Consider the following 25,250-nt stretch of genomic DNA (forward strand, 5'->3'; position numbering starts at 1 on the left):
GAGGCATGTTTTTGTATGACTTCAATTCACATTAACAGGTAATTTGAATCATAAGTCAACTGAATTTGTAATAATTCACCAAAGATGAACTTTATTAACTGTTCTGTAAAGTTATTTTTAAAAAAAACTTTGCTTCCTTACTTGTGGATGGAAGGATCTCTTAGAATTAAAACTACAGTTTTTTTTTTAAAGTGCCAGGTTACACTAGACTGAAAATGTGCAGACGTGCAAGAATTTAAGAACAAACTAAAGGACCACAACGAATAAATAAATCATAATCCCGGAATTCTCTAGTAAAGCAAATAGCAACTGGACGGTGGAAAAAAGATTCTTGGGAAATAAGAGTGTTTGCATTCAACCTCACAGGATCATATTGAATTGCAATCATAATGATCCTTACCAAATATGATCACTCAGGGTTAATGAGACTGTTACTAAGCCAGATCATTCCCTGGGTATTAGATATTTTTTGGTACATACAGCAGCATTTTTCTTCGATTTAAGCCCAGTGTCACTCAACATTTTTACAAGGGGAAAGCTAAAAGAGAGAATTTATCCAACTCCCAACTGTTGTATTGAATGATTCATAATCTGCCTGCACTCCCCGTTTAGGACCATGCATGAAGGATGGCTTGTTGTATAAGGTACAGTTTGATACTTTCATTTATGGAACTGTGGCTGTTGTCCGAACACAAGAGGAGAATTGACATTTCTTGTATGAAATATTTATTAATCTGGTTTCTGTTTACAGTTTAGCTAAGAGGAGAAGAATGTGGTCTATTGTAAGGGGAAAGAAAAAAGAACCCGTATTGCTCTAAGGAAATCTTTATCTGTCATTATTGACATTTTCTTTCTTTCTGCCAATTTCTCTTCCCTTACGATCCCTCAATTTCTGGAGGTCTTGACTCCATGCTAAAGTCCAATCCCACAAGGGATTCCAATCCAGTGCCTTACCCAAGTGACCATTCTTACATGAGCACGCACTCACATGATTAGGTACAGGAATCTTGTCTGGCTTTCCCCTCCCTAGCATTTATAGAGCGTCTTGCATGATCTCAGGTCGTCCCAGCATGCTTTAGTCATTGAACTACTTTTTAAGTGTAGTCACTGTTGTAACGCAGGAAACACAGCAACAATTAGTGCACTGCAATGTCCCACAACTTTGAACAATGTGATAATGACCAGATAAATCTCTTTTTTTTGGTGATGTTGATTGAGGGATAAATATTGGCCAGGACATTGGGGATAACTCCCCTGCTCCTCCTTGAAATAGTGCCATGGGATCTTTTATGTCCACTTGAGTGGGAAGGTGGGGACTTGCTTTAACATCTCATCTGAAAGACGGCACCTTTGACAATGCAGTACTTCCTCACTGGAGGGTCAGCCTAGATATTTGAGCTGAAGTCCTGGAGTGGGACTTGAACCCACAACCTGACTCCGAGGCAAGAGTGCTACCCACTGAGCCAGAGTCCTGAACTCTGTCCAGAGTTGTAGTATAGTCACAGCTAACTCAGCACCGATTAAATTCCAGTAAGAGTGGGTGCAAAACAATAACTCCGTTTTTTTTCAAGAAGGAACAACATAATATTCAGAATTGAGTAGAAACATTTAGCTGTCAAATTACTGCGTTTGCTGAAATATATTTTCAAATTGAAGTCAGTGGAGTATTTATTTTTCTGATCATTTGAAAATAACTGGCTTTTAATAAAAAAAAATACATTTTGAAGAAGTACTTCAGAATCAGCTGAAGCATTATTTGTCCATAGGAACGTGTCATTTTCACAAAGGCCCGATAAGATTTGGAATGCACTACCGTGCCCAGCGTGAAAGCAATGGAGAAAGGTCCAGCTATCACATGGTCAGTTGAATCCTAGTTGACTGACTGTAAGGTTGGAGTTGATATGGTGGTTTATAGCTGCACCTGTTGTCCACTGTTCAAGCCGATTTGTTGAGGAAATGGCAAAGGAATCAGGAAAGGTTGACCATATTGGGTGTGTCAAAGGGAGCTGCGCTGTTGGTGGATAGAACAAATCAGAGTGAATTGACAACATGATTTTGTTTCAAAGTCTAATTTTGTTTCTGCATTTCAATGGCTTTTTTATTCGATTATGGGGATGTGGGCATCGCTGGCCAAGCCAGCATTTATTGCCCATTCCTATTTGCCCATGAGAAGGTGGTGGTGAGATGCCTTCTTGAACCGCTGCAGTCCATGTGGGGTAGGTATACCTACAGTGCAGTTAGGAAGGGAGTTCCAGGATTTTGACCCAGCGACTGTGAAAGAACGGTGATATAGTTCCAAGTCAGGATGGTGTGTGGCTTGGAGGGGAACTTGTTATTTTCACAAAAGGAGGAGCAATTATTCTGCAGAGGTCTGACAACCGATGGCGGGCACAATCTGCATGACGCTAGGCGCGTAGTAACATGCCGTTGAGTATCAACCAGCTTAGTGTACAGTGAGTGAGCTTAAACAGGAGGATAATATTCCACAACAGAGAAAGAGTACAAAAGAAGATGAGCATAAAATGGAGGAATTTCCTGTCCAGACGGAGCTGGGCAAGTTTGGTGATTGGGTTATTTTGGGTCTTGATTTTCAGAGCAGTTTTCAGTTAGATGGTTTTTGTAGGTTACCGACCAGTTGATGGTTGAGCCCAAGTAAATAGGGTAAGCACCATGTTTAAGTAGTTTCTCATTTAGGTGAAAATGAGTTCACAAGAGGCACGAGCATCCTTTCATATTGTTAACAACATACAACATTAATGGGCAGGAAAAGACCGGCTTGTCCACTGAGTGTGCCCTGGAGCGGAGACGTCACTAGCTTGAGTATCATTGGCACTGTCCTGGACATAGATGAATTACCCCAAACTGCTCATAGGTCATTTATGTACAGATTAAAAGGGAGTGGCATTATGTCTGATCCCTCAGGCATGTTGTTGATTTGCTACCTCCATGATCTGGTTAGCTTGGCCAGGTGTACTCTGAAACATCATCCCTATTGCAGTAGTTCAGCTGTGCAAGTGGCCCAAAATGCAGCACACTTCTTTCCTTATGGGACCCATCTTCCATTTAACAATTTTCTTGTAGAATACTTCACTGCCATCAGTTTCAAAATCTTCCTTTTATTGTGGCTCTAATTGTGTTATTAATTAATTTCATCCCTCCTTTTTTTCCCTCCTTGAAGCCAGGAACACTTAGTTTCTAGTTTTACCCTGACTGTAGCCAACTTTGTGTTCTATTGAATTTTCTATTCTAATTAGTGCTTCAAGATTCCTGGTTTTAATTCTAATGATTTGAATATAAAGACTGTTGTCCTGATCCCTTCATCCTCTTCAGGGACCTTTTCCCTTCTCCTTAACCCCGCTTCCTGTTTGCTTGAGGTATATCTCCATACTCTCCATTTTCACCTGCTTTGCCCATTAACTTTACCTATTTTTGACGCCTCTGCAATATGCCCTGTTAAGCCTCTGCATCCCATCCCACCCAAGGTTACCATTTTACCTTCACATCCAAGATTTCCAGACATTGTGCTCCTCTACTGCAAGCTCCTGTTCCACATATGGCCCCGGTGCCCCCACTAACTTGAAACTCCCACCAAAACCACTCTTCTAACTGCTTATTCAGTTGCTTCATCTTTCTCTGCCTATCAGGCTTATCACATTGCATAAGGTTGTTCCTTAGAATACTAGCCTTGCAGTCTTGCTTCTTTCTAGCTCATATTCTTTGTGTAGGATGCCTTTCCCTGTCCAACCAGTACCATTACTTCCACTATAGCTCAGAACCGTTGGATTCTTGTCGAACCCTTTCCGATGGGTTAGTCAAGGGAGTTTCAATTGAAACTTGAATTTTTAAAATTTGACCCTCCATTATGTCTGAGACAGCTGAATGGGAATATGACTCTTCCCCCTATTCCCTACTTAACATTGACTCCCAGTTGCCATCCTATGTTAAGTATCACAATATGGTAAGAATCGAGGTGAATGAAGGAAACAATTTCTGTGCCAGATTCAAATGTGATAGATTCCTTCCTCACTCAGGAGGCCAGTACCATGTCAGGAGTTTAAAAAGACTTGCCTTTAGTTTTTTTGAGAAAACATTGAGAGTAGAGATGCTGTTACATGGAAAATAAATAGATACCATGCTAACTGAATAATCTGTCTTGTTTTGTTAACCTGAGGTTACTCAGTTAATCAATTTTGATTCTAATTTATACACTAACAAATGTCCTGTTTTTTGTTTGGGGCTTTTTTTTGAATGTGATGTGAAACATTTTCTTGCAACTTATATATGGTCTGAGTAATTTGCAATTCCCAAGAGAAGGTGTACTTGTTATTTTGAATTGGATGTTTTATTCACATTACACCCAAACCCAATTATGTTCCTTTGAAAGTAAATCTTTGCTAAAGTGTGATAGTTTGTACTACAGTATAATTGCTGCTGTTAAACTTTCAACATTAACATTTTCCAGTATAAATCCAGTCAGAATAGATTGCTATTCAAAACTTGAAACAAGTTTCCTTCAGATTATCTGCATTCAATAGATTATCCTCTGCCATTTCTCTCACCTTCAATACAATCCAAGCACATCTCTCTTCCCTTTCACCATTCTAAAAGAACCATGCCCTCTGTGACACCCATCTACTCCCCTCTATCACCCCAACAACTGTTCTGCTTTCCTTGCCACCGTCCCATGTGAGCGCAGCGCCCCTTGCAGTCATGATTGAGTCTTTAAAATGATAGAATCATACAGTATATATGTAGGTGGGAGGGTAGGGAGGTGATCTGTAGCAATCAAAGAATGATATAGGGTAGGAGGCCATTCAGCTCATTGTGCCTGTGCTGGCTCTTTTGAAAAAGCTATCCAGTTAATCTGACTCCCCTGCTGTTTCAACATAACCCTTTCCTTTTCAAGTATATGTCCAATTTCCTTTTGAAAGTTGCTATTAAATCTGCTTCCAGCACCTTTTCGGGCAGTGCATACCAGAGCACCACAACTCGCTGAGTTTTGGATTTAAAAAAAAATTTCTATCTCCCCTTTGGTTCTTTTGCCAATTTGCTTGAATCTCTGTCCTCTGGTTACAAACCCTCCTGCCAGTAGAAACAGTTTCTCCCTATCAAATCGCCTCATAATTTTGAGCACCTTTGCTAAATCCCCCCTGCATTAAATTTCATCTATTGGGTGTCTTCCTATTTCACCAGTCCGTGCTGTCCAAAAGTCTGCTACTGTACTCATTACATTTCTAAGTATCTGTCATCTGAAAACTTTGAAATTATGCCCTCTACGCCCAAGTCCAGGTTAATATATAACCAAAAAAAGCAGTGGTCCTAATACCGGCCTCTGGTGAAAATACAACTGTGCGCTTCCCTCAAGATTGAAAGACAACAGGCACCTCCAACAGTTCAGCATTTCCTCAGTACTCCACTGGAGTGTTGGTCAGGATTATGTATTTTTGTCTTGGTAGCGGTACATGAACCCACAGCCTACGAACTTGGAGGCAAGAGTACTACCCACTGGGCCGTGTCCGACACCTGTTCAGCGTAGTAATTCCTTTTTACTCTTAGCTATATCCTTGTTGGTCATGAGTGGCAGGTGTGACATTTTCTCTTCCATCTTTCTTTCTAAACTCACCATGCAATCACTTCCTCCATTCCAATTTTGTTGAAATCACTTCACTTGCAATGTCCTATTCCAACTTAGTCTTGTCAAAGCTCCTGTAACAAAACAACTATCTTATTGACCACCTTGCCATGAGCAGCACTTCATAGGGTCCACCAATTATTAACAGGTTAAACGTGTGTGCTGAATTTTTATTTTTGGGCATATTATACCAAGCGAGTTATGTATATCTGTACAGGAAAAGTAACAAGAACTTCAGAGAAAAGCTGTCTTTATACTGTGCAGCACTTTAAGATGACATCACTTGTCAAAACAAGGTAATTTAATCCAATATCTTAAACTGGAACAGCCAGTTAACTGCTCAGATCAAAATGGTTGAATCCAAACATATGATAAAGGAATGTTTCCACTTTTTGCAAGCTTAGGTTTGGATATTGAGTTGGATACTTGAAGCTTGCCCACATTTAGGCTTACTGCATAAGAAATATTGGGTAAAATGTAGCTTGAACGAGCATCATCATAGAACCATAAGAGTTCAAAAGGAGGTCCTTTGCAACTGTGCCACACCTTTGGAATGTGCTCTGTACTGAGTCCCATTCTTCGTTCTTTCCCCATAGAATCATAGAATGAAACAGCACCAAAGGAGGCTATTTGGACTATTGTGTGTGTCGACTCTTTGAACAAGCTATCCAACAGTCCCCCTTTCTCCTTAACATGCAAATTTTCCCCTTCAAGTATTTATCCAATTCTCTTTTGAAAGTTACCTTTTTTAAAAAAAACTTTTTCAAATGTTGATCCAAATGTAATGCAGGCTTCATTTTGGTTCTTCCACAGGGGCATGGGAAACCAAAATCAGTAGCCGGGAAAAGCGGCAACAGCGCAGACGCGATAAAGGAATCAATGAAACTCCCTCTGTGGATTCCAGTCTTCCTGCAGTTGGATCTGAAGCTGTTTCTGCACAGCAACACACGTTAGCCTCAGCTGGACTGGGTCCTCGGAAGAACAAAGGAGTAGAAGCTGCAGGTTGGTCAGTAGAGGAAAGACTTATTGATGTTAAACACAACAATGGACTTACTCTGGGAACCAGGTGATGTGCATGCAGGGAAATTATGATGCAACCCAAGATGATGCATGATGAATTAGTAGTATTGGACACTAAGTTCAGTGCCATGTTGTGTTGCAATAACATTTCATAACAAGACTGCCTCACTCTCAGAATACAGTGCTTGTAGAATTTCCATCTCTAGTTGTATTTATTTGTAAAGAAACAAAGGACGGCACAGTGGCGCAGTGGTTAGCACCTCAGCCTCACAGCTCCAGCGACCCAGGTTCGATTCTGGGTACTGCCTGTGCGGAGTTTGCAAGTTCTCCCTGTGTCTGCGTGGGTTTCTGCCGGGTGCTGCGGTTTCCTCCCACAGCCAAAAGACTTGCAGGTTGATAGGTAAATTGGCCATTGTAAATTGCCCCTAGTGTAGGTAGGTGGTTGGAGAATGGTGGGGATGTGGTAGAGAATATGGGGTTAGTGTAGGGTTAGTATAAATGGGTGGTTGTTTCAAAAGTACTTTTGAAGTGTAGTCACTGGCTGCCACATTTCCTACATTACAACAATCTGTGTACTGCAAGCTCCCACAAACAGCAATGAGGTAATGAAAAAATAGTCTATTTTTAGTGTTGTTGATTGAGGGGTAAATATTGGCCAGGACGCTGGGTATAACTCCCCTCCTCTTCGAAATAATACCATGGGAACTTTTACGTCTACCTGAGAACAGAGAGGGCCTCAGTTTAACATTTCATCCGGAAGGTGACACCTCCGACAGTGCAAAGCTCCCTTAGGACTGCACTGGGAGAGTCAGCCTAGTCTCTGGAGTTGGACTTGCCTACAACTCAGCAGGAGGCAAGAGTGCTCCCACTGAGCCATGGCTGACCCTTTTTAAAAAACATTTATGCTGTTTTGAGCCTTATAGGTATTTTTCTCTGCCTTACTCTGAATATTCATAACCAACAGTCTGTAATTACCAAAAAAAAAGAGGATTTAGGCCAATTAGAGCTCTCACTATTTAGGCCTAAAATTCCCTTCGGCATAACATTCAAAACATTTGCAGAAACATACTGAAACGTACAAGATCCTGAGGAGAATTGATAGAGTGGATGCCAGCAGGATGTTTCCTCTTGTGGGGGAGACGAGAACTAAGGGATACAGTTTAAGATGGAGGTGAGGAGAGTTTTTTTTTCCTCAAAGGGTTGTTCGTCTGTGGAATTCTCTTTCCCAGAAAGCAGTGGAGGCTGGGTCATTGATTTATTCAAAGCTGAATTAGATAGACCTTTGATAGACAAGGGAGTCGAGGGTTATGGGGTACAGACAAGAAAGTGGAGTTGAGATTGCAACCAGATCAGCCATGATCTAATCTATTGGTGGAGCAGGCTCGAAGGGCCAAATGGCCTACTTCTCCTAATTCCTATGTTTCCCTGCAAAAGGATTAGTTTATTGGGATTGTTACTTGGATTCATAAATATGTGCAACTAATTTTTGGAATTGTTTTCAATGTTGATCAACTTGATGTAGGTTTCTGTTCTAAAATACATTTTCAGTGTCTCTGGCAAAACATTTTATGGTAAACACAGTCATTATTACAGGCCGAGTCCATTTTCTGACGCTGAAGAAGGCTTGTTTTTCTTTTTCTTCAAAGTTGCTCCCGGGTGGGGTGAACAGCTAACAGTGAATGGAGGAGGCTGGTGTGATATCCCGATGAAACTGCCCAATCAGATTAATGCAACTAAAGATGATAAATGGCGCCAAATCCCAATATTGTCAAATGCAAAAAGAAGCCCAGATCAACCTGCTTGGGGCCAGGAAGGAGGTGATGCCAATGCAGGGGCAAAGGAATGGGCAGCACCTTTAGTCGATAAGACTTGGAGTGAGCATGCACTATTCTCCACCATTGGTGAGTGCTGAATCTTGCATCTTTCTTAACTGGAATTGTTTAAATTAGAAATGAGAGAAATTGAAATTAGTTTAATATGGTTGAAGACATGTGTGCCTGTGTGTTTCTCAAAATAACCCCTGATGGCTTTATTGGTAAATGTTGATACTGACCTACATAGAGGGAAGGGTTCCCAGGTTCAGTTCCTGACTCATTCGGTCTCAGCCAGAATAGTACTTGGGGCACCAAAACAGTCCTGAGCACCCTTGATCTAGAGAGGGGAAATGTGAGCCGCAGTTTTTGCTGTTGAACGTCATCCTCTGAAAAGTGTGGAGTGAAGATGGGGTCAGGTTCTATTGCCCTCCATTGGTGGGTGAAAGCTGCTGTCTAGGACTATATATGAATAGCCACAGTACAGTATTCACTACGGAGCTACCCTACACTAAAAGGTTGGCAAGCATAGATGCATTAATATTCAATTTCTGCTTTTTGTTTAAAAGGAATGCACTGTTCAGGACTATCCCAAGTTAACTATAATTTGAAGTCTGACCAGATAGATAAACTAATAAATTGTGGGGGGTTTTTAGCACATCATTGCCAAAGTAATCCTTTTTTATTAACATGCAAATAAATAGGAGAAGCTGAATAATGAATGAAAGAGTTGAGATTGAGCAAATGACCATCTCTGTGTAGGGTGCAGAGGATTTCAAAATCAGAAATTCATAAAACTTGTGGTTTCTATTTCGATTTAAGCTTTTTGATATACCTGAGAGTTTACTTCAAAGGTCCTTCAGTGCAATTTGGGATATGTGTGTCTGGCAACTAATAACTTTATTAGCATCTAGCTATTTAGGAAGCGAGCATTCCACCTTATTTGCATAGTTGAGTTGCGCATTTCTGAATGTAGACTTTGTTTCTCGATATCCTCACTGTTGTACTGGGGTACATAATAAGAACCCAGTCACCACAAAGAAAATACGAGATGGGGCAAAATATTAAAAGTTGTGTTTGTAGTCAATTTTTTTCATTTTTGTGCGCTTCTAGAACAATAGATATGAGACTCTTGCCACAATAATTTAAAGGATCATAGAATCATAGGAACTTACAATACGCTCCATTTGGTCCATTGTGTCTGTGCTGGCTCTTTGAAAGAGCAGTCATGCATAGTCCCACGTCTTTGCTTTTTGTCCATAACCCTGTAAGTTCCTCATCCTCAAGTACCTGTCTAACTCCCATTTAAAATTATTTATGGAACCAGCTTCAGGTAGAGTGTTCCAGATGCTGACAACTGAGTAGAAAGAATTCTCCTCGTCTCCCCTCCAGATGTTTTGCCAATGATTTTAAATCTGTCTGGTTATTGACCGACTCAGCAGGAGTAGTTTTTCTCTGTCCACTCTTGAAAACCTCTATTAGGCCACCTCTTAACCTTCTCTGTTTCAAGGAGAACAGTCCTTACTTTTCCAACATCGTCTCATAACTGAAGTCCCTTATCTCTGGTAGCATTTTAGTATGCGTCCTCTATACCCGTTCTAAGAGCTTTACATCTTTCCTGAAGTGTGGTGCCCAGAATTGTTCACAGTACTCCAGCTGATGCCTAACCTGTGATTTATAACGTTCTATCATCTCTCTGCTTTTATATTCGATGCCTCTTAATTTTTTTTTTATATTCTTTTCGTGGGATGTGGTCGTCTCTGGCAAGGCCAGTATTTGTTGCCCATCCCTAATTGCCTTGAGAAGGTGATGGTGAGCTTCCTTCTTGAACCACTGCAGTCCATCTTGTGCAGGTATACCCACTGTTCTGTTAGGAAGGGAATTCCAGGATTTTGATCCAGCAACACTGCAGGGACGGCGATATAGTTCCAAGTCAAGGTGGTATGTGATTTGGGAATTTGTAGGTGGTGGTGTTCCCATGCGTCTGCTGTCTTTGTTGTTCTAGGTGGAAGAGATTTTGGGTTTGGAAGGTTCTGTCTAAGGAAGCGTGGTGAGTTGATGCAGTGTATCTTGTATATGGTACACACTGCTGCCACTGTGCGTCAGGGAGGATGGAGTGAATGTTTAAGGTGGCAGATGGGGTACAGGTCAAGCAATTTGCTTTGCCCTGGATGGTGTCGAGCGTCTTGAGTGTTGTTGAAGCCGCACTCATCCAGGCAAGCGGAGAGCATTCCATCACACTCCTGACTTGTGCCATGTAGATAGTGGACAGGCTTTGGACAGTCGGGAGGTGGGTCACTTGCCGCAGAATTCCCAGCCTCTGACATGCTCTTGTAGCCACGGTATCTAAGTGGTTGTTCCAGTTAAGTTTCTGATCAATGGTAACCCTCCCCAGAATTTTGTTAGTGGGGGATTCAGCGATCATACTGCCATTGAATGTCAAGGTGAGATGGTTAGATTCTCTTTTGTTGGAGATGGTCATTACCTGGCACTTGTGTTACACGAATGTTACTTGCCACTTATCAGCCCAAGCCTGAATGTTGTCCAGGTCTTGCTGCATGTGGACACAGTGCTTCAATATCTGCGGAGTCGCGAATGGCACTAAACATTCTGCAGTCATCAGCGAACATACCCACTTCTGACCTTATGACCTTATGTTGGGAGGGAAGGTCATTGATGAAGCAGCTGAAGATGGTTGGGCCTAGGACACTACCCTGAGGAACTCCTGCAGTGATGTCTTGGAACTGAGGTGATTGGCCTTCAACAACCTCAACCATCTTCCTTTGTGCTAATTAAGACTCCAACCAATGGAGAGTTTTTTCCTTGATTCCCATTGCCCTCACTTTGGCTAGGGCTCCTCGATGCCACATTCCATCAAATGCTGCCTTGGTATCGAGGGCAATCACTCTCACCTCACCAAGCCAAATTTTTTGAAGAGCATCTTTTTATTAAATACTATGTTCCTTTCAAAAACAGTTTTGTTTGGGTTCAACAAGAACTGGAAAGGGTAGAAAATTGGGAAGAAACCTGAGATTCGATCTGCTTTTTGCCAAATGGGATGAAGGTGTTGTGTGAAATGAGAGCTTGGATGATCTTTGTGTCCGTGTCCACATGCAGCAAGACCTGGACAATATCCAGGCTTGGGCTGATAAGTGGCAAGTAACATTCGCGCCACACAAGTGCCAGGCAATGACCATCTCCAATAAGAGAATCTAACCATCTCCCCTTGACATCTTTGCGTTTCGCTTGGTACTAAACTATACAAGTGGAGTTGCTAGGGAAGTAGCATTTTTATTTCTGTCTCGACGATCCAATGTTTTTCTATGATATAACCCTATAAACACGGCTTTTCATCAAGTGTTCTTTTACCTGCTTTTCAGTAACAGTGCGAGGGGCAGTGAAACACTTCGCTTTGCTCTTGACCTTTAGGCTAGTGTCAGGAACTTAGGATATAGTGTCAAGCATTTTTTAGTGTGCAGAGTTGCATGTCCCACGCTTCTGTTTAAAAATAAACTCTCTAGTTAAAAGATTCATTATTGATGCGTTTCCTGACTTTGAATTTAAATTGGAAATCTGCTACGCCATCTGCTTTTTTAAAAACTTTGGAGTTGTAAAAAGCAACTGAAAGGTCAATAGATTTTAACTGTTTTAAAAAAGGTAGTGGTTCTGCATCTGGTTGCTATTTTGGTGTCTCCAAATTGACTCTGATCATCTTTCACTTCAACTCTGGACCATTTTAGAAGAGTGAGCAGAGAAAACTTAAAGAATACTGCATGTGTATCTCAGAAGTTTCTGTTGTTGCCGAGCAGGAAAAGTGATGATATCTTGCTGACTGAGGTGCGTCTGGGGGCACAGTGGCAGGGGAGGAGGAATTAAACTGCCTCATTACTTCAGCCTTTGTGACCAGGCAGAGATTTACTAGGGTTAATTCGAGCAGCTGCTGTTGACAAAACTTGGAGCTCTGTCCTCTGTAGTGTGAAATTTGCCACCACTTAATTAGCATAGTGTGTATGTTACTTTAGATAATGCCTGCCTTCTTTTGGCACCTGTCCCCCCTCTCCTTTTTAAGACCTTCCTTAAAACCTACCTCTTTGACCAAGCTTTTAGTCACCTGTTCTAATAGTGCAAAGGAAGATGGTTGTGGTTGTTGGAGGTCAATCATCTGAGCTCCAGGACATCACTGCAGGAGTACCTCAGGGTAGTGTCCTAGGCCCAACCATCTTCAGCTGCTTCATCAATGACCTTCCTTCAATCATAAGGTCAGAAGTGGGGATGTTCGCTGATGATTGCACAATGTTCAGCACCATTCGCAACTCCTCAGATACTGAAGCAGTCCGTGTAGAAATGCAGCAAGACCTGGACAATATCCAGGCTTGGGCTGATAAGTGGCAAGTAACATTAGCGCCACACAAGTGCCAGGCAATGACCATTTCCAACAAGAGAGAATCTAACCATCTCCCCATGACATTCAACAGCATTACCATCGCTGAATCCCCCACTATCAACATCCTAGGGGCTACCATTGGCCGAAAACTGAACTGGAGTAGCCATATAAATACCGTGGCTACAAGAGCAGGTCAGGCTAGGAATCTTGAGGCGAGTAACTCACCACCTGACTCCCCAAAACCTGTCCACAATCTACAAGGCACAAGTCAGGAGTGTGGTGGAATACTCTCCACTTGCCTGGATGGGTGCAGCTCCAACAACACTCAAGAAGCCCAACACCATCCAGGACAAAGCAGCCCGCTTGATTGGCACCCCATCTACAAACATTCACTCCCTTCACCATCGACGCACAGTGGCAGCAGTGTGTACCATCTACAAAATGCACTGCAGCAATGCACCAAGGCTCCTTCGACAGCACCTTCCAAACCCATGACCTCTACCAACTAGAAGGACAAGGGCAGCAAATAACTGGGAACACCACCACCTGCAAGTTCCCCTTCAAGTCACACACCATCCTGACTTGGAACTATATCGCCGTTCCTTCACTGTTGCTGGGTCAAAATCCTGGAACTCCCTTCCTAACAGCACTGTGGGTGTACCTACCCCACATGGACTTCAGCGGTTCAAGAAGGCAGCTCACCACCAGCTTCTCAAGGGCAATTAGGGATGGGCAATAAATGCTGGCCTGGCCAGCGACGCCCACATCCCATGAATGAATAAAAAAAAATCACTCTGTGGCTCAGTGTAAAAAAAGTTTTGATCCTTGTGACATTTTACAATGTTTAGGACACTATATAAATGCAAGTTGTTCTGTCTTTTCCAGAAAAACTCAATTGATATATATATAAATATTTTGTTCTTTCTTTCAGGGGCTTGGGCAGGTGTCAATGACAGGATGAATACTTCAGAGCAGAAACCTCCTTTCTCTACTGTGGGGGCAAAAGTTGCAGTGGCCAGTAAATATTATTTTTACAGTTGATATTTAATCTTAAAATCGTTTTGAATCCACTCCTTTGTGAATGTACGGACAGAAATTAGTCTATGATAAAACTGTTCATGTTACAAAGTTATGAGTGGCATGGACAGAGTGGATAGTCAGAAGCTTTTTTCCAGGGTGGATGAGTTACTAGGGGGCATAGGTTGAAGGTGTGAGGGGCAAAGTTTAGAGGGGATGTGCGGGGCAAGTTCTTTACTCTGAGGGTGATGAGTGCCTGGAACTGGCTGCCGGGGGAGGTGGTGGAAGCAGGTACGATAGTGACGTTTAAGAGGCATCTTGACAAACGCATGAATAGGATGGGAATAGAGGGATACGGGCCCCGGAAGTGTAGAAGGTTTTAGTTTAGGCAGGCATCAAGATTGGCGCAGGCTTGGAGGGCCGAATGTCCTGTGCTGTACTGTTCTTTGTTCTTTGTTACCCTGTTATTTTGGTCATTGCTCACTTGATCGTTCATAGGTGATTTGTCAGCATACCCTTTTACTTGCATTATACACTGCTACTTTAAGTATTTAACTTTTATGTTCCTGGTAGCACACATCCCTCGTAATTTGCACAAATGAGAATTAAATTAGCATACAAACATATGATTTAGGAGCAGGAGTAGGCCATTCAGCCCCTTCGAACCACCATTTAATAAGATCATGGCCGATTTGATTGTGACCTCGGATCTACTTTCCCGCCTATCCCCGATACCCGTTGACTGCCTTGTTAGTCAAGAATCTATCTACTTCTGCCTTAAAAAACATTCAATGACCCTGCCTCCTCTGCTCTCTGGGCAAGAGATGACCAAAGACACTCAACCCTCAGAAAAAAATTCTCCTCATCTTAAATGGGTGACCCCTAATTTTTAAGCTGTGTCCCCTAGTCTAGAATCTCCCACAAGTGGAAACATCCTTTCAGCATCCACCCTGTCAAGTCCCCTCAGGATCTTCTATGTTTCAATAAGATCACCTCCCATTCTTCTAAACTCCAATGGATACAGACCCAACCTGTCCAACCTTTCTTCGTAAGATAACACCCCCATTCCGGGTATCAGTCGAGTAAAATTGTCAGTCTGAATCAGACTGGTTTTTTATGACAATCTGGTAATTATATGGTTAACATTACTGACACTAGCTTTCAATTCAAAATTTATTTAATCAACTTAGATTCCCACCTGCCATGGTGGGATTGCAACTCGTGACTCTGGATCATTAGCCCATGCTTACTGGATTACTGGTCCATTAAAATAGCTGATATGCTACCATCAAAGGCTGGTTAAGAAAGTGAGGCTCATGAAATAGGAGGATCAGTGTCAGCTTGGATGAAAAAATTTGGCTGAAGGACAAAAAACAGCGAGTTGCAGTAAATGGTTGTTTCTCAGACTGGAGGATGGTAGATGATGGCATTCCCCAAGGTTCAGTGCTAGGACCACTGCTTTTTTTTTTAATATATAGTCATGCAGGCCCCCACCTGCCAAGAATGAGAGACATATGAACATTAAAACTTAAAATTGTTGCTGGGAGGAAAAGCGGGCCTGTCACAAGGAGTCGCCAAGCCCTTGACTGGGAAGACATTTGCATAGTAACAGGCAGTGCTTGGAAAGGCCAACGAGTCCACTCCCTGCTCCAATTTAATCCACAATGAACTTTTGATTGCCAGACGTTGAAGGTGGAAAGGCTAGCATTCCTGGTTAACTGCTAAGATGGCCGAATACACAAACAGACGTGGTCAGACCAGTTTAGTCACATGACTAACTGGTTGTTGGTTTTTAAAAAAATTTGAAATGGCCACAGAGAATTTGAACTCAAAGCTGTTTGCTCCTGGAATGAAAAGACCTCTCTCCTGTTTTCCCATCTCTTTCTCACGGAACTGAAGACCCATTGAAGACACGAGAGAGAAAAGTCTCCTATGGTGAACAAGGTTTAAGAAGAATACTGGGCCCCAACGAAAAGCAAGACTATCTACAGAAGGACTACAGTGAGCTCGAAGCACAGTAACAAGAAACTGTTCTACTTTATAGTAACAAGAAACCTCTCTACTTCATTTTTCTTCTCTTTTCTGTCTCTATTTGCATGTGTGTATTGCATATGCATGCTAGCATTTGGCGCGGCATGTATCCGTAGGTGTTGACCGAATTAGAGTTTACATTTTAATATATTTCAGTTTTCTTTAAACCTAAGGAATCCTGTTTGTGCTCATTTCTTTGCCTTATAATTGAAAAGCAGTGGACAAGGATTCACCAAGGGGGAGCTCAAGACACAGTGTGTTTAAAAATTAAACCCTGTTACAGCAAGACTCGGTGAAGGCTGAAAGAGACCCCTAGACACCTTTCTCACTTGGTCGTAACAGAAATTTGGGTGCTAGCGTCTGGAATTTTACCCACAGACAAACGAGAGAAATTGTAAGTGGGAAGCCAAATTGTTCCCAATCAAAAAAAGAGCAAAATCAATACAGGTTTTCTTGTGGTTGTGTGTGATTGAATACTAACATATCTGCAACTGAAGCTAGTTGCTCTCCAAGCCAGGGTGAAGTAACTTGGGATAAGTTAAAAGCACTGTCTATGGAGGAGCTGAGAAAAATGGCTGAGCAATGTGGGATCACTGTACGTGGCAAGGCTAGGAAGTCTGAACTCCTAAGACTAGTGGCCAACCGTTTTTCCATTGAATATGGAGAAGTAGAAACAGGCTAAGAAGCAGAATTCGACAGGGTATTTTATTAGCAAAGAAACAATTGAAACAGAGGAAACTTGAATTGGAAGAAAGAGAAAAAGAGAGAGGCAGGTGAGGGAGAAAGAGAGACAGGAAAATGAATGAGAGTGAGAGAGGACAGAGAAACAAAGAATATTCCAGAAAGAATGCTAGAGAGTTGAAGCGGCTTGAGTTAACTGGCGGGGGCGCCACACAGTAACCCCAGTGAAAGCATGGCCAATATGGAGGAGCAGAATTCAGGGCTGGCTACAAAATTGCTAAAGCTAGCTCAATTAATTCCAAAATACAATGAGGAAGATGTGGAAGCGTTTTTTGTGTCTTTTGAGAAACTAGCAAGGCAGCTAAAATGGCCAGCTGAGACCTGGTCTCTCTTATTGCAAAGCAAACTAACCGGAAAAGCCCATGAGGTTTATTCCTTGTTGCCAGATGAGAGTTCATCAGATTATGAACTGACCAAAAATGCTATCCTCGGGGCATATGAATTAGTACCTGAAGCCTACCGCCAAAAGTTTAGAACCCTCAAGAAGCAAGCTAATCAAACTTATCTGGAGTTTGAAAGAAGTAAGCAGCTGGCTGAGGGCTCTTAAAATACAGCACAGTAATTCTGTTAGAGGAATTTAAAAACTCTTTCCCACTCCCAAAGACCCAGATAGAGGAGCAGCGGGTTCAGGGACCCCGGCAAGTGGCTGTTCTGGCCGATGAGTTAGATTTAATTTGTAAGTCAGTTTCCCAGGGGAGAATCATTCCTAATCACTCCCACAAATCCGAAAAAGTCAAAGGGTGGGAAGGTGATCGAAGCCCAGGCAGTCCTGGGAGAGAAAGGAAAACAGGCGACACCGGGGGGCCCTCCTCCAGCCAAAAAGGAAGGTGCTATGAGCAAGAGTGAGACCTGCAGACCTGTTTGCTTCCATTGGAATAAGGCAGGGCAGTTAAAAGCTGATTGCTGGAAACTAAAGGGTAAACCGGTAGGTTTAATCAGGGCACACCCGCTCAATGGAGACAGGACCCTGATGGAAAGCACAGAGCAAGCTGTGGCTTTTACTGCAGTAAGAATGCAACCCAGGAAGCTTACTATGGCCAGTGTAGGAAAGGTTAATAGGATTCCTGAAGGTTATCAGCATTTTGTGTCAGAAGGGAAAGTAACCCCATACTCCTCGAGTGGGGCAATCAAGCCCACAGTGATTCTCAGGGACACGGGCCACCAGATCCCTTTTACTGGGAAAAGGCCTGATATTTCCCCCCAGAGAGTGCGGTGAACACCAAAATGGTGGTGAATGGTATTGGAGGGCAGTGTAGGCTTGTACCTGTACACCGGGTGGACCTGGAGTGCGACCTAGTTTCGGGACTGCTGACTGCAGGGATTGTCCCTAGTTTGCCTCTGGGCTGGATTGATCTGGCGGGGGTGAAGGTGGTAGCCTCCTCTTCCCCCCCCCCCCACTCCCCCCTCCCCTCTCCTCTCCCAACCCCAGTAGTGAAAGACTGCAGGAGGCCAGAGAGGCGGGGCAGTGGTAGTTTCCCTGAATGTGTAGTGGATCAGGACATGATCAAACCAGCTTCCCCAGAGGAGACTGCATTGGCACTGCAGGCAGATGACCATGAGGTCTGCCTGTCCGAGACTTTTTTTGGGAAGTTAGGAGACCCAGGGAGTTAATTAAATTGATTTTCCCTTGCTGAGGCTCAGCAAGCTGACCCAGTATTGCGAGTTAGCATAGGCTGTCCAGTCTGAAAGTGAAGCAGAGGGAGTCCCTGATTGCTACTATTTAAAGAATGAGGTACTGAAGAGGAAATGGAGTTCTCCTCACAGACCTGAGAGCAAGGAGTGGACAGTAGTTCACCAGTTAGTGGTGCCACAGAGGTACCGGGGAGAAATATTAAGGGCCCACAAGACTACAGTGGCTGTACATGCTGGTATACAAAAGATCAAAGCCCGCATAAGACAGAAGTTTGACTGGCCAAAACGCCACAAAGATGTGGTGGAGTACTGCAGGAGTTGCCACATGTGCCAGATCGGAACATAGGAACAGGAGTAGGCCATTCAGCCCCTCGAGCCTGTCCCACCATTCAATGAGATTATGGCTGAACCGCGGCCGAACTCCAAATACCTGCCTTTGGCCCATATCCCTTAATATCTTTGCTTAACAAAAATCTATCTATCTCAGATTTAAAATTAACTACTGTTCTAGCTTCGACTGCAGTTTGTGGGAGAGAGTTCCAAACCTCTACCACCCTTTGCGTGAAGAAGTGCTTCCTCACATCTCCTGAACGATCTGCTCCTAATTTTTAGACTATGCCCCCTAGTTTTAGAATCTCCAACCAGTGGAAATAGTTTATCTTTATCTAGCCTGTCTTTTCCTGTTAATATCTTGAAGACTTTAATCAGATCACCCCTTAACCTTCTAAATTCTAGCGAAACAGGCCTAATTTGTGTAATCTCTCCTCGTAACTTAACCTCTGTAGTCCAGGTATCATTCTTGTAAACCTACGTTGCTCTCCCTCCAAGGCCAATATATCCTTCCTAGGGTGTGGTGCCCAGAACTGCTCACAGTACTCCAAGTGGGGTCAAACCAGGGTTTTGTACAGCTGCAGCATAACCTCTGTGTCTTTATACTCCAATCCTCTGGATATAAAGACCAGCATCCCATTAGCCTTTTTGATTATTTTCTGCACTTGCTTGTGGCATTTTAAAGATCTATACACCTGAATCCCCAAGTCTCTTTGGACATCCACTGTGCTTAACCTCTTCCCATTTAGAAAGTACCCTGCTCTATCCTTTTTTGGTCCAAAATGGATAACCTCACACTTGCCCACATTGAAATCCATCTGCCACAGTTTTGCCCACTCACCGAGTCTGTCAATATCTCTTTGCAATTTTATGCTATCATCTAGACTGTCTACAATGCCGCCTAACTTTGTATATATGACTTACTATGCCATCATCCAAGTCGTTAATGAATAATGTGAATAATTGAGACCCCAACTCCGATCCCTGCGGGCCACCACTAGTTACATCCTGCCAATCAGAGTACTTACCCATTATCCCCACTCTCTGTCACCTACCACTCAACCAACTTTCTAACCATGTCAATAATTTGCCTTCAACTCCATGGGCTTCTACCTTAGTTAACAGTCTCTTATGTGTGACTTTATCTGGAAGTCCATATAAATAGCATCCATAGACATTCCCCTGTCCACTACCTTAGTCACCTCTTCAAAACATTCTTAGAACATTACAGCGCAGTACAGGCCCTTCGGCCCTCGATGTTGCGCCGACCTGTGAAACCATCTGACCTACACTATTCCATTTTCATCCATATGTCTATCCAATGACCACTTAAATGCCCTTAAAGTTGGCGAGTCTACTACTGTTGCAGGCAGGGCGTTCCACGCCCCTACTACTCTGAGTAAAGAAACTACCTCTAACATCTGTCCTACATCTATCACCCCTCAACTTAACATGTCTGCCATTTCCCCATTATCAATGACAATATCTCCAGTTTCAGCTTTTACTGGGCCTACATTGCTCTTGACTACCCGTTTTCCCTTTATGTAACTATAACATTTCTTATTGATTTTGATGTCCTTTGCAAGTTTCCTTTCAGAATCTCTTTTAGCAGCTCTTATAAGCTGCTTTGTGACCCTTTGCTGGTCTTTGTATCGATCCCATTCGGCCGGATCTGTGCTGCATTTTGCATTTTTGTAAGCCATTTCTTTTTGTTTTATGCTATCCCTAATCTCTTTAGTTGTCCATGGCTGTTTTTTCTGTGAAGTGGAGCTTTTTTCTCTCGGGTATATACTCGCTCCTGTATTTCGTTAAATGTTTCTTTAAATATTCTCCACTGTTCTTCAGGCCTTTGACCCATTAACAGATCTACCCAGTTTACCGTGGACAGTCTCTGTCTCATCCCGGTAAAGTCAGCCTTACCCAAGTCTAAAATTCTAGTAGCTGATTCATTCTTTTCACTTTCAAACGCGACCTTGAATTCGATCATGTTGTGATCACTATTTGATAAATGTTCACGCACAGTTAGGCTACAAATTAAATTTGGCTCATTACTCATAACTAAATTTAATATTGCCTGTCCCCTTGTTACATCTAGGACATATTGCTGTAGGAAACTATCCCAGACACATTCCAGAAATTCGCTACCTTTCTGACGGGTGCTAGTCTGCCTCTCCCAATCTATGTGTAAGTTAAAATCCCCCATCAATACTACTCTGCCTTTGTTACGCACTTGCCTAATTTGTGCATTTATACAATCTAACAGCTCAGAACTGCTACCAGGGGTCTATACACAACACCTATTACAGTTTTAGATCCTTTTCTGTTCCTCAATTCCACCCATAAGGTCTCCACTGGATGCTTTCCCCTCATTATATCCTCCCTCACCAATGAGGTGATATTATTTCTAATCAGTAAGGCTACTCCATCCTCTCTGCCATTTTCCCTGTCCCTCCTGTAAACTTTATAACCAGGTATATTTAGTTCCCAGTCCCGAACATCCTGCAGCCACGTCTCCACAATGGTAACCACATCATAATTTTCCATTTGAATTTGCGCCTGCAGTTCATCTAGTTTATTTCTTACACTCTGTGCATTTGTATTTAGAACTCTTAATTGGGCTATACCCCCTAACCTGTCCCTCAGCACTGATGCTTTATTCGCCTGTTTATTATTTCTCTCTCCTGGTTTAACCAGTATACTTCTTGCAGTTTGGTAACAATCAGCCTCACCACTAACCTGCACTCCTACCTTCTTTAACTTCCAGTTTTTCCATGTAACTGAACCCTCCCCCCTAATATTTAGTTTAAAGCCCTATCTACCGCCCTAGTTATACAATTCGCCAGGACTCTGGTCCCAGCATGATTCAGGTGGCGCCCGTCCCATCGGAACAGCTCCTTCCTTCCCCAGTACTGGTGCCAATGTCCCACGAATTAGAACCCATTTCTCCCACACCATTCTTTGAGCCACGCATTTACCTCTTTAATCTTATTGACCCTTTGCCAATTTGCTCATGGCTCAGGTAGTAATCCAGAGATTATTACCTTTTTGGTTCTGCTTTTTAATTTAGCCCCTAGTTGCTCATATTCCCTCAGCAGAACCTCTAACCTCGTTCTACCTATACCGTTGGTACCTACGTGGACCACGACAACTGGATCTTTCCCCTCCCACTCCAAGTTTCTCTGCAGCCCAGATGAGATATCCCCAACCCTAGCACCAGGTAGGCAACAGAGCCTTCGGGACTCTCTACCCTGGCCACAGAGAATAGTGCCTATGCCCCTAACAATACTATCCCTGATTACAACTACATTTCTCTTTTCTCCCCCCACTTGAATGGCTCCTTGTACCACAGTGCAGTGGTCAGTTTGCTCATCCTCCCTACAGTCTCTGCTCTCGTCCACACAGGGAGCAAGAATCTCGAACCTGTTGGACAAGGACAATGGCTGAGGCTCCTGGAGCACTACCTCCTGGATCCCTCTACCTGCCTCACTCATAGTCACACCCTCCTGTCCCTGACCACTGGCTGAATTCACGGTAGTTAATCTAAGGGGTGCAACTGCCTCCTGAAACACAGCGTCCAGGTAACTCTCCCCCTCCCTGATGTATCACAGTGTCCGAAGCTCAAACTCCAGCTCATCAACTCTGAGCCAGAGTTCCTCGAGCAGCCAACACTTGCTACAGATGTGGTCACTAGGAACCACAGTGGGGTCCATCAGCTCCCACATCATGCACGTATAACACATTGCCTGGCCCTGCATCTCTCTTTTATTTAATTAGATTTTAATTTGTTTTTTAAATTTCCGACTGGTCTTTAGTTTTTAATCTGTAAAATATTTCTCCTATTCACCTTTAATCTGAAATCAATTTAGAATAGGTAATTCAAATTAGCAGTTACTTACCAACCAATGAACTTATGGTTTTCCTGTGATGTCACTTTTTTTCACTCTATTTTTACTCCCTTAAATTACCCAGAAATTAGATTTACACTAGGTACCTTGATTCCCCCCCCAAAAAAAACTACTTACTATATTAAAAAGAACTGTAGACCTTTCTCTTTATTTTAGTTACAAAACCAGCTATTTAGAGTTATTCCCGAACAGCTGTTACTCACCAACCAATCACCATGCAGCTTTCCTGTGATGTCACTGTTGACTATTTTTTTAAACCTCCGGCGCTGTCTGAGTGAACTCTCTCTCTCTGTCTCTCTGTCCCAGTCTCTCTATGTTCTGGCTCCCGCTCTCGCTGTTTCCCGCTAAGGGGAAACCCCAACCTACAGTGAAATCTGCACCCCTACGTCCTGTACTGGTGTTAGGAGGACCCTCCAGCCAAGGGCTGGTGAACTGTAAGGGACCCCCGCCAAGAACATAAAGGGACAGGCAGGCGCACGGCTGGCAAAAGTTTAGAAAGAGAAGGGGAAAATGTGACCAAGCGGGCAGGTTAAAGGAAGTCCAGGAGGAATCCAGGATGAAAACCCCTACTGTACGGTTAGTCAACCCTGAAAAATGTGAAAAGTTAGACCCCACATCCTCCTATGTAAATGCAGATTCTAGAAGTACCACACCAGAGTTGCTAACAGAATTTACAGGAGCTTGCAGAGATAAAGAGAGACATCTAGGGGGCACAGAAACTGTTAGGGTAATGCCTCACTTAGTCGAAGTGCCACAGGAGAGTGCAGTCAAGTCTGCACACATGCCTGCAGGTAGGAGCGTCCCAGAGAACAAAGGGGAGATTAGCAAAGCATCCTCTCCCACAGTCAGAGAAAAAGGAAACTACCCATCCCCTGAAGTCAAAAGTCTTTGCATGACTCCGAGTTCAGGTTCGATCCGCCCACTACTAATTCTCCTGGGGGAAAAAAATTACCTCATCAGCTTTAAGAGTTATGAATGAATGAGAAATGGATGGTTTTTCCTTCTGTATCTTCTATTTCTTTCGCACCTTTTAATGAAATGCGCCATTTCATTTCAAATCCCATTTCATTTCCCTGGGTGTACAGGTGTCCTGCAGGCCCCCACCTGCCAAGAATGAGAGGCATATTTCACCATATGAACATTAAAACTTAAAATTGTTGCTGGGAAGAAAAGAGGGCCTGTCATAAGGAATTGCCAAGCCCCTAACTGGAAAGACATTTGCATAGTAACAGTGCTTTGAAAGGCCAAAGGGGTCACTCCCTGCTCCAGTTTAATCCACAATGGGCTTTTGATTACCAGACGTTAAAGGCAGAGAGGCTAGCATTCCACGTGAACTGCTAAGATGCCCAAATACGCAAACAGATGTGGTCAGACCAGTTTAGTTACACGACTAACTGGTTGTTTTTTTTTTTAATTTGAACTTGCCACAGAGAATTTGAACTTAGACAGCTGTTTTGCTCCTGAACTGAAAAGACCCCTCTCCTGTCTGCTCTCATCTCCTTCACGGAACTGGTGACCCTTTGAAGACACATGAACCCCAAGAGAGAAGAGTCTCCTACAGTGAATAAAGTTGAAGAATGCTGGGCCCCAACGAAAAGCAAGACTACCCACAAAAGCTCTACAGTGAGCTTGAAGCACAGTAACGAGAAACTCTTCTGATATTGCCTCAAACCTCTCTACTTTATTTTTCTCTTTTCTGTCTCTATTTGCATGAGTTATTCTGTATACATGCTAGCTGGGGCGTGGCGTGCCTGTTTGTGCTCATTTCTTTGCCTTATAACTGGAAAGCGGTGAACGAGGATTCACCAAGGGGGAGCTCAAAACACAGTGTGTTCAAAAAGTAAGACCCTGTTACAGCAAGACCAGGTGAAGGTTGAAAGAGACCCATAGAATGGTTACGGCTCAGAAGGAAGCCATTCAGCTCATCATGTCTGTGCCAACTCTCTGTAAGAGCAACTTACCTGTCCCACTTCCCTGCCTTTTCCCTGTAGCCCCGCAAATGTTTTCTTTTAAGGTAATTATCCAATTCTCTTTTGAATGCCTCGATTGAATCTGCCTCCACCACGCTCTCAGGCAGTGCTTTCCAGATCCTAACCACTCGCTGTGTAAAATCAGCTATTCCACATGTTGCTCTTGCTGTTCTTTTGCCAATCACCTTAAATTGGTGCCCTCTAGTTCTCCATCCATCAATGGGATCAGTTTTTCCCTATCTACTCTGTTCAGACCCCTCATGATTTTGAACACCTGGATCAAATCTCTTCATCTTCTGTTCAAGAGAAACAGCTCCAGCTTCTCTAATCGATCTTCATAACTGAAGTTCCTGAGAACCATTCTCATGAATCGTTTCTGTACCCTCTCTAATGTCTTCATATCCTTCCTAAAGTGTGGTGCCCAGAACTGAGCACAATACTCCAGTTGAGGCTGAACCAGTGTTTTATGCAGGTTTATCATAACTTCCTTGTTCTTGTACTTTGTGCCCTTATTTATAAAACCCAGGATCCTGTATGCTTTATTAACTGCTTTCTCAACCTGCCATGTCACCTTCAATGGTTTTCCACGTATACCTACAGGTCCCTCTACTCCTCCACCCCTTTTCCAATTGTACCCTTTAATTTATGTTGCTTCTCCTCATTATTCCTATCAAAATGAATTACTTCACACTTTTCTGTATTAAATTTCATCTGCCACTTGTCTGCCCATTCCACCAGCCTGCCTGTGTCCTCTTGAAGTTTATCACTATCCTCCTC

General features: G+C 43.0%; 1 protein-coding gene across 3 annotated transcripts in view; it reads left to right on the plus strand.

Annotated features, from left to right (window-relative positions):
* The window catches only part of LOC137369747 (protein LYRIC-like), a 95,943-nt gene that overhangs the window by 34,086 nt on the left and 36,607 nt on the right, over window positions 1-25,250 (plus strand). For all 3 annotated transcript variants that reach the window (XM_068031144.1, XM_068031141.1, XM_068031143.1), the window contains 3 exons: window positions 6,446-6,634; window positions 8,299-8,553; window positions 13,779-13,865. In XM_068031144.1, coding sequence (XP_067887245.1) covers window positions 6,446-6,634; window positions 8,299-8,553; window positions 13,779-13,865 — 531 coding nt within the window. The remainder of the gene's footprint in view (window positions 1-6,445; window positions 6,635-8,298; window positions 8,554-13,778; window positions 13,866-25,250) is intronic.

Source organism: Heterodontus francisci, chromosome 5 (assembly GCF_036365525.1).
Source record: "Heterodontus francisci isolate sHetFra1 chromosome 5, sHetFra1.hap1, whole genome shotgun sequence".
NCBI lineage: Eukaryota > Metazoa > Chordata > Chondrichthyes > Heterodontiformes > Heterodontidae > Heterodontus > Heterodontus francisci.